Here is a 10,482-nt window from a genome sequence, read left to right on the forward strand (position 1 = left end):
TGACATTTTATTGGAAATATCACGTGAGATTATATTAGCTGAGTCCATTATGCAGGATTTGGTGCATTTTATTTCATGAAAGTTGCTTCAATATCTCCTAATTGGGTTTTTTTTTTTTTATTACACTCAGATCAAATCCTTAACTGCCAACCAAATGAATAGAGAAAGTGTGTGGGTGAGTTAATTACAACAGATAATTGCTAGTTGTGCACCTTAAACAAAAAATATGTTTCAATACAGCAGTGAAGCCCTCTGCGTGTGAGCAGGTGTGCATGCTGAGAGCTGGCACCGCGCATGCCTCCCGTTAGTGTTTAAGGATGTGTCAGTAGATGCACTATATTATCTTCCAATGGACAGGCTAATCCATTACCAGCCTTCTTGCAGCACGAGTGAAATGCTCGTATTGGGGCAACTGTGCGTTCAGAGGCATCATTCAGGACAATGAGCTATAGCCGAAGAGTGACAAGCTAGAAAAATGTGCCCACTTTTCAGGCTGTACAAATGACGTTTGGCCACGATAACTCACAACTGGACACTTCATTTCAAGTTGGGAGCTCGCTGGCCAGTCAGAAGCTATTATACCATCTTCTTTATTTGTGGCCCGTGGTTTTGGTTGTGGGACCATCAAATAAATACCACTAAAATGCCACTTCAGTCAAAAATATTGGTCAATTCTTTCTCTGTCTTGACTGGCTCCGGATGGCAACCTGTTTCTGATGGCATAAACCTTTGAGAGTCAGGTGGTCAGGCAGCCTTCATCCATCAGGCCCAACAACACAGTGAGTTAGTGTTTGATACATATGCAAGTGAAGGAGGGCGACCACTGCCGCTGATCCCTTACAGCCATTCTTAAAGGCAAAATAGTCAAATGAATTGATTACCAATATATCACTGGGGAATTGCTTCCTTAGAGGAATAATCACTCACCGATAAAGAAGGAATGCCTATGAATACATTTCAGGGATGACAATCTTTTGGGAGTAATAGTATAATTTGTCACTTGTGACAGTCTATTTGATCGTTCCCGATATTTCAGCACGGTGGGATATCGGACAGAATCACGCCGGGTTTTCGGAGGCAGGCCGAGGCGTGTTTGAATCCGCTGAGCGGCGATGCTTTAATACGGTAATAAGGCAGTCAGAAGAACACACTTAGACTTCCTGAGGTGACAGCAGCTTTATCGCGCATCGCCTCATAAAGTCCCATCATATCTGTTCGCCTCTATTATCAAATGGGTGTTTAGCGTGCCTCGGTGTGTCTCTGTGTGTGTGTGTGTTTGTGTGTGTGTGGGTGTGTGAAGGAGAGAGGAAGGGAGCAAGTGAACAACATCACTTATGTGTATGTGTGTTGGAGGGTGATGACATTAGAGCACAAAAAGATCAACGTGAAAAGTGAGTTGATCTTGCCTGAGAGCAGAAATACTGTAGAAACCACAAAAGGTTTTGAGCTTTTTTTTTTAATAAGAAAAATAAGCCCATCCTCCCACGTTGAAGTGAAACATTTCTCTCTTTGTCCCCGTTCCCTTCTGGAGCCCAGGCAGCTGTGGTCAAACTTGGGTCAATAAAATGTCTGTCTGTCCATTGAGTTGGCACATCTATCAAATGATGAAAGTTTGTCTTTTAAAGGAGAGATAGAATTCAGCAAGGAGAGAGTGGGACCTTTCTGTGAGGCATGCAGGAAATTAATCAAGGAAATGGGGTTTTTGGTGTGCCTATATCACATCTAATCTATCCTTTGTCCACGTGTAGCCGTCTCCAAGCCTCGCCAATCAAGAGCGACATGCTGGTTTTATGAAAAGCCACTTGTTCCTTGCATAATTGGGGGGTCTCACTGCTGAGTGAAATGGGAGGTGGAGGCAAAGGGAGGGGGCAGTCTTGTTTGCCCATGTAAAGTGTGATCCAGATAATAGCATTCTCATCAAAGGCGGCAATTACATTCATTACAACGGTGCAAGGCGCGCCTGCAAGGAAATTAAGTGGTGAGAGGAAAGAAAAGCTTAATATATACCTCCTTTATCCTACCCCCCCACCTCTTAGTTCTTTTTCAAATGCTCCACGTGGAGCAGGAGACCTCAAGAAAGAAACAGTCTCGGTCGAAGAAGAATAAATCTTGTCAAAGTCCCCCTTCACCTTTCTGCCGACAAGAGGCTCCCGTCTACCGTTACTATGGCTGCACTTGTCTGGGATTAAAAAGCTTTTCCAGGAGGGTGATCTCTAATGCAGCTTTTACACAAGCCCAACAAATGACACCAAGTCTTAAAAAACTGCTTAAGACCTTCTCTAAATTAAATTCCAATTTCTTTCAGGAGAGGAAGAGCAAATTAATTGTCCTGTGTGGCGTTAAACCACAAACAGCCTGTAAATCAAGCAGTTAAGAGGAGAAGGGAACCTTTTCATTCAGGCCTTTTAAATGTGAATCAGAGCAAGTGGATAACACTGCAACCTTTTTAAAGGCAGGTGTTGTCCCGGAGCCCATTCTGCATGCTGCCGCGTGCATATTCAGACTCGCACACATGATTCAGATGAGTCTTGTAAAGGCTTCGAGTTCAAGTCAGACCTTTGAAAATGTTAAGTATATGAGCGTCTCCATCAATGTAGACTCGCAGTATGGATTAGCATGTTTAATTTAGAATCTATTTGGGGTAACGTTTCATGTTTAGCCTGACAAATTTTAATGGAGTCTGCCAAATAGATAAAAACCATGCATTCCATGTCCATGATGGCCCCAGTCGGTCTCAGATTTTAACACTTGCACTAGACATAAGTCTATTGCACTCAAACATAAAATGATGAATTGGCATATATTACTAACTTTGCTTGTTTTCTTCAAAACCGGACAGTGGGAAAGTGTTTACATACACTTTTGGTACAGAAAAGCAATTTTAATGATATTTGAATGACATTTCAGATATACACATTTTGTAATCAAAGTACTGAATTCAAAATTGAATTTTGATTTCATAAAATAGTAAAACCACAAATAGATACTTTAAAATTGCCGCCTGGTCGTGAAGAGGGCCTCACAACACAATGATCAAAGCTGCTTATCTCTGTTTTAAACACACAGGTCTTTGCTTCGTAGTGTTTCTCAAATTTGTAATATCCTGCCAATAGCGTGGCGCTTCTTCACCATCTGCTAAATTAAAGCATCTGCTGTCCTCAGACTGTGCATCTGATAAATGAAGCTATCTTGAATGTATAATAAAACAAATACAAAAATAATAATAACCTACATTTTGTACATTTTACACTAAAACTACAGTAAAATTTTGTTCTGAAGCATGTCCAGTTAATCCATTAAGTCAAATTCGCTCTTTGTTTTGTTAAATAACATGTCATATTGTTGGACAGTATTGCTCAATATTGCATATGCAATATTTTAAAGGACATAAATCCCATTTTGATATAGATTTGTTTTTTAATTTAAAATGGCAAAATATGCTTTACTTTTGTCTGACTAATGACAATCGTTTACATTTATTTAGCATAGTGTGTCCTTATCCTGAAGTATCCTTCAGCAAGAAATCAGGGTGTAAATTTTAAAAATTCACATAATTCAGTGACCCTATAAAGGGCTAAACTATCAGGAAGGTAAGAAATTAATAATGCAGAAATAAGTTTGATCTGTTATTCACCATGACTATTTTTAGAGCTTATTGAGGGTTTTTTGAGACAAAAATATAAAACTTCAAGAATTGGTAATTTAATAATTGTGCAAAATGTACGATCACATTTTGATTGATTCCCACCATTTGTTTCCAATTGGAGGGGATTAAAAACAAAACCACTGCAGCAAATGAGAGCCCAAAGAAGCTCAGGCTTTGTCTGTTCGTTCCGACAAATCATGTTGGCTGTATGTAAATTATTCAACAGGATCAGGCCCCTGTGGAAACCTGAGCATAATTAAATTGCAATAAAATAACATTAGTGTGGACAGGCTGTTAGAAGGTGATGTAATTGGCTGCTCCTGTGGTCATGGTTCAACTGATGAGGTCGACTGTCATGTCTTGTACTGCTCCTGTGAATGAAGCTGGCATGCACAGTGACTGTACTGCATTTCCATATCTGTACACAGTGACAGTCAAACTCTGTGCGATATGCAAATGAAACATGGAGATTGTGAACTTTTGTATAATGCTGTCATAGATGACAGATTTATATCGAGAAACAAGCTGTACCTAAAGTGACAGTCAACTGCAGCAGTGAGAAGCATTTATTTTTCCACTGAGGCATGTGCGCCATCTAGTGTCTAAAAACTAGACTGTTAATCTGTATTTAAATACAGCCAAAACAATAGCAAGACCACCTGAACTTGTCAAGAAATGCTTTTTTTTTAAATGTCAAAATATGTCCACGTCTCTGAATGGACACTCGATATCATCATACGCATGCTTTGTTATTGTGGAGAGTATAGCTAAGTAGTTAAACTGCCCACAATATGGGTTACTCATGTTACGAAGTATAAGAGTTCACTAGCAGCTGGTTTACATTACTGCTGTAATGCTACAGCTCTGACAGTAGCAGTTGTAATGTGGTAAAAGGATACAGTGTTCCATCTCCACTTAGTCATTTATCATCTCCTCCTCACTGGTTTCTGTACAACTTTGACACAAATGGGGCAACGAGATCTTCACCAAGCGCTTACTGGTAAATTATTGATTGTGATAAAACATGAATGACTCAATAGCTTTTCAAAGTATTGCAATTGTTGTGGCTCATTTGCCACTTGAGCGTAATTGCGCGCTGTACATCTGAAAGTGTGTCACGTCACCGACGTGAATGGACAGGCTATCGGTTAACTTCATTAGCTGGTGGCAAGAGATGGGTGTTACAAGCCCACATAACGGTTAAAAAGAAATGACACTGCTCTTGGATTACAAAGTGCACTCTGTAAATCCCAATGCCGAGTAACACGGTAACAAAATTTGAACAAATTGCATGATTAATTCAACCACTTGACATATTTAGGATGCTTTCTGAAAATATCTGAAAGAATTTCCATGGTGAGATTTTTAAAAGCCATGCATTTTGTCTGACACTGCATTTGGGACTTTCTTCTACGGATTAAAGTTTGTTTGTAGATGTTTAAAATGTGACATTTAGAAACACGAGGTCAAATGAGTGACCTACCTCAAGTTCATAAATAGCACAAAGTTATCCTTTGTGTTTGTGAATAGATAGTTAGTAATAATATACTGTGCAGTAGCTAAAACTTTATCATTTGTTGACCATATAAACTAATGAATTTGAAAGCACACATAAGCAATGAAGATCTCACACGCGCGCGCGCACACACACACACACACACACACACACACACACACACACACACACACACACCCATCAAAGGAGGCAGGCACATAAAATTTGAATGATCTAATTATTATTGTTATTGTTATTGTTATTATTTGTAGTAGTAGTAGTACTAGTACATGGTAGTATTAATGTTGTTGTATTTTATTAGTATTAGTAGGAACCTTTCTTCGCGGCACCATTGTCCACGCGGCGGACCCGTTTTGACGACACACAGTGAACTTTGACTGGTTCATTGTTTTGATTAAGCAGGGCGTCTTTTGCCGTGGACCGTTGCATCTTTTTTGGCGTAGAAGTAACATTTCTAAAGTAGCAAGTGTTTCGGAAATTCACTAAACTGTAGATAATGATCATTACGACCACAATCCGGTATTGGTGTTGACAAAAGATGATTTGTTCAAGGTGAGCTAACGTTAGCTTCCCTCGGCTAAGCTTTGGTAACAACATGATGACGATGAGGAGGATGATGATGATGATGATGATGATGAGGAGCAACATTTGCGTATAGGAGCCACCGGTGCTGATTTCCTGTTTGCCAAATAATTTTCTCGGGAAATACTGTATTTCTGCTCGGGAAGATACAAAGCGGCGCCTGAGAGCAAATAAACGAGATCCGTTTATCTTCGAGAAGGTAAGTCTGAATCAATACTGTCTCGACATCATGCTTGTGTGACTGGTGTCGGATAACACGTGCTAATAAGTAGTCCCCCCCCCCCCCCCCCAGTGTTGGACATTTGCGTCTCTATCATTTCCTTTCAATGGGGGAGGAAAAGCCCGACACGCTGGACTTCGTGAAGGATTTTCAGGAGTATCTGAGCCAGCAGACTCAACATGTCAACATGATATCAGGCTCCGTCAGTGGCGTGAAGGAGGTAGACGAGCTGCCAGCAGGTAACCCGTCGTTGATCACCGTGACAAACTCATCTGTTTCTCTTCTCACAATACACCTACGAGATATCAGCTCTTACAGTGGCAATGCAAGTTGAGTGTTGATAGAACATGCGAGAATCAGAAAGTATCACAAGCACTCTAAAGAAGACAAGATGATAACCTTGAAATGTAAATGACAAATCGTTTTGTTTTTTGCTGTTTGATTTTTGTCAGTGAAATCTTCACATAGTCCGATCTTCTTATTATAACTAATGATTAAACTACAGTGATGCATTCAAACATACAATTGTGTCCTCTGGGTGGACTGACAGTCAAGTAGGCCCCAAACAAAGTCCACACCTTTTAGCTTTACAGAATTCTGTGGGAAAACGCTGCGTCTCATAGTTCGGATTGCAGAGCGGAGGAAACCGTCTTGCACTCTTTCATCAAATTGGCTGATGATACGCTGAATATTCACTCACAGTCTGAAATAATTTAAGATTTCTCGTGACTCTAATATGCCAAAATCAATTTTTTTAGCTTGGCGGTTTTTTTGTGGCCTATATGGCCTCTGTCACATTTAACAGTTCAATTTAACTGAAAAGTGGCCGAATCAGTTTCGTGTCCAGTGATGTGGGCAAACGGAGGAGCTCCAGGTGTATTTAGTAAAACTAATAGTGATTCCTTCTTGTTTTGAATGACCTCGAATGTCATCACAGACTTTGAAAAGGTACAGTCGTAAATTAAATAACATGCTGAGACAGCAGGACATCATGTTCTCAATCCAGATGTGTTTCATCTGCTCTGTACTCACTGGACTCCCCGAGCCTTCTTCACACCAACTTGTGGTTTACACTGTGCATTTGGTTCGCAGTCTACTGTGATTGCATTCAGGCTGCACCAGATTTGGACTGCAGCCACTTTCGAGATCACGTCGTCTGGCCACTGTTTTTGTCAGGTTGCACATGGTGTGTATTTTCTGATCGTAACCAACACTTGAAAAACCCACAATCCATTGTGTGGTTTCTTCTCGCGTCCCATAAATGGAAGAGGGGAAAAAAGACGAAAGAGAAACGCCCTGATCTTTTTTTTTAATTCACGTATACCGTTGTCGGAATTCGGCTCAATGTTGCTTCACTGGTTTTTAGGATCTTGATTACTTTGTATATTCCTGTTGTAATTTGCAGTTATAAAACTGTTCACACAGTCTTCCCTCATCACCATCCTTCCGAGAGTCCCTAATGACTACTTTTGTTCAATAATTGACTGGTTTTAGAAACAAATTTAGAACCTTTGCCCTGCTTGTTTTACATAGGCATTGTGAAATTCCAAAAAAAGAACAACATGTACTAATCAGACGTTCCTGCAGACGTGTTCTTTTTCCCAATATGGTGAAGAACAACCAGAGACTGTGCACAGTATTTCAGTGTCTGTGTTTTAAATTCGGCGTGCAGATTGCAGTCAGAATGGCCTGGATCACCCCTCAGTGGACATGTCGCTGGACGACAGCTCGGGGATCTTGGTGGACGGTTTTGAGAGGACTTATGACGGCAAGCTCAAATGCCGCTACTGCAACTACGCCACCAGGGGGACGGCGCGCCTCATCGAACACATCCGGATTCACACCGGTGAGTATTCATAATTAGTCCTCAAGAAATGATCGGACGTAGATTTAGTCAATTATTTGTCTTGCTTTCCCTGTTTAAACAGGAGAGAAGCCTCACCGCTGCCACCTCTGCCCGTTCGCCTCGGCCTACGAGCGCCACCTGGAGGCCCACATGCGGTCACACACCGGCGAGAAGCCCTACAAGTGTGAGCTGTGCTCCTTCCGCTGCAGCGACCGCAGCAACTTGTCACACCACCGGCGGAGACGTCACAAACTGCTGCCGATGAAAGGGGCTCGCTCCCTCTCCCATAAGAAGATGCTCAGCGTTTTGCAGAAGAAAGCCAGCTCGCTGGGCTACGGCCGCCGCCTCCTCATCAATTTCAGCCCGCCCTCGATGGTGGTGCACAAGGCTGACAACGTGAACGATTTTTCCCACGAGCTGCCCCACCTGCGGCAGGAGGCCTACGATAATCAGGGGAGGCCCGTCGAGGACGAGCTCTCTGCAAGTCAGAATCACCACCACCACGACCTGGTGATGGATAACCCGCTAAACCAACTGTCCACCCTGGCCGGCCAGCTGGCCAGCCTTCCCTCAGAGTCCCAGCCCCAGACTCAGCCTCCCATGTCTCCAGGGGCGGAGTCCATCGTCGACGAGAAGCCCTTCCTCATCCAGCCGCCGCACCCCGCCACCGCTCCCGTCGCCGTCACGGCAAACCTAGCCCACGCTTCTTCCTCATCCCCCATCACCCCGGAGCCCCGGGCCCCTCCTCACAGCAGCTGCAGCCCCGGCAGGGGACCCTGCAGTGACCACAGCGGACGCACGAGCACCCCGAGCATCTCCAACAGCCAGCCCAGCACGCCGGCCCCGGGCTTGTCGGCTCCGCTTCAGGACCCCCACATGCTCCACCACTGCCAGCACTGTGACATCTACTTTCCCGACAACATCCTCTACACCATCCACATGGGCTGCCACGGCTACGAGAACCCATTCCAGTGCAACATCTGCGGCCACAAGTGCAAGAGCAAGTACGACTTTGCCTGCCACTTTGCGCGCGGGCAGCACAAGTAACGGCTTACCTGAAGAACATTCACAAAGAACTTCTAATGAACAGCTTTGTTTGAATAAGTCCATAGTGATTTTATTTATTGGTCTCCTGGCCTTCATGTAGCCTAGTGTAGTTGTACTTGCACAGGAAAATGTCAACTTTCAGATTCTTTCATTTTTTGTATAATCAACGGTGCCCATTCCAGTGTATTATAAAGGAATGATCAGTGTTTTTGACAGGTTGAGAATTTATTTGTTGATGGAGGTATTCGCATTCACATACTGTTTTTTTTCTTCCCTCCTACCTAATGACTTTAAGGTGATGAGAATTCACTACATTACTGGAGATCTGTAACTACTCGGAAATTAAATTAATCAATCGGCATTTTCAGTTCAAGGAATAAACTTGCTCACTTTCTAAAAGTGTAAACAGTAAATTAATCACCTTTCAAAACAGTGAAAAGTAAAGTTGCATAACCATGTTATGGAAAACATGCAATGACAAAACAGTTGTATTTTCTTTTAACTAATAACTAGTGTTCAGATCTTCTGTAAAACTGCACATTTTCTTGACAATATAACAAGGCAATAGTTAAGTAGGAGGGATCCTCTCGTAGATCTTATTTCCTCTCAGCAGCATCTCCATTGAGACGAACTATGACTGTGATTCACAAGTAAATTCTCAACATTCCTGGCACTACATCTACTTACTGCTATGTTGATACTAACTCAGGAGTGCAACTCTTGGCCTTGAGTGATCTTCACTTGAGCCTTGGAGAAGTTCTTTCAGTGCTTGGTGCATTATTCCTCTTTCTTTGCAGTGCCTGATATAGCCACTTTCCTGTGTGTCCAGAGTAGAAAGGACTGTTAATTTTTTTTAAGGTAATTATATTACGTTTCACTTTATTAGAGACCCAGAACCTTACAGAAAAAAAAAATGTTTGGCCATTGTGATATGCATTAATTTAATTTAATTTGTTTGGTTTTTTTTAAATGGTAGCCATCTTTTTTTCTTTTTTTTTCTTTCCATTGCCAAAGTGGTGCGTCTTGAAAGCTGCTAAGAAATTTCAGTGGTGCGATTTTGGACCAGATAGTTAGAGACTCGGTAATGAAGAACTTTGATTCTCTAATCATTTCCCCGGCCAGAACTAAAATGTTATTGGGCCTTTTGATGTTTCAATTAAGACCAACAAAGATTGGATTGCAATTATAGAACATGAAACTGAGCTTTACAACCAAGATGACTCGCATGCTTCTTTTTGTTGGATTGAAGTCGAGCTGAATGTATTTTGACGAGTAAAGGCTTAACAAAGCCTTGATTTTGTTTGGCTGTAAGGGAGTTTCCCTCTTGATAATGCACTTGTGTGCATTTTAATTGGCTGGGGTGATATTTCAGACTTTGCTGCGTAACTTGGCTTTGTTTAGATGTGTATCGTGGCGCAGTGGAGGCCTGGCGGTTAGACCACTGAGCATGTTCAAATCCCAACAGGCCAATCGGGGGATCAAACTTGCAGATCGCGATGCACTGGAAGACTGCAGCTGGAAAAAATAACCCCCGTCACTTTTCAATGTGTATCCTTTCGAGTTACACACTGAGAAAAGGTGATTATCACATTTTTCTCAGCCTGAAAAATTTTTTTTTCCATTTG

At 42.1% G+C, this 10,482-nt stretch overlaps 1 protein-coding gene across 1 annotated transcript; it reads left to right on the forward strand.

Moving 5' to 3' along the window:
* The first annotated feature begins 5,692 nt into the window (after window positions 1-5,692).
* ikzf5 (IKAROS family zinc finger 5) lies at window positions 5,693-10,264 on the forward strand. Its single transcript, XM_080507914.1, has 5 exons — window positions 5,693-5,714; window positions 5,821-5,943; window positions 6,037-6,203; window positions 7,637-7,810; window positions 7,893-10,264. Exons 3-5 carry the CDS (start codon window positions 6,071-6,073, stop codon window positions 8,855-8,857), a joined length of 1,272 nt encoding a protein of 423 aa, XP_080364040.1. The 5' UTR covers window positions 5,693-5,714; window positions 5,821-5,943; window positions 6,037-6,070; the 3' UTR covers window positions 8,858-10,264.
* Window positions 10,265-10,482: the final 218 nt, after the last annotated feature.

Source organism: Blennius ocellaris (assembly GCF_963422515.1).
Source record: "Blennius ocellaris genome assembly, chromosome: 13".
Classification (NCBI taxonomy): domain Eukaryota; kingdom Metazoa; phylum Chordata; class Actinopteri; order Blenniiformes; family Blenniidae; genus Blennius; species Blennius ocellaris.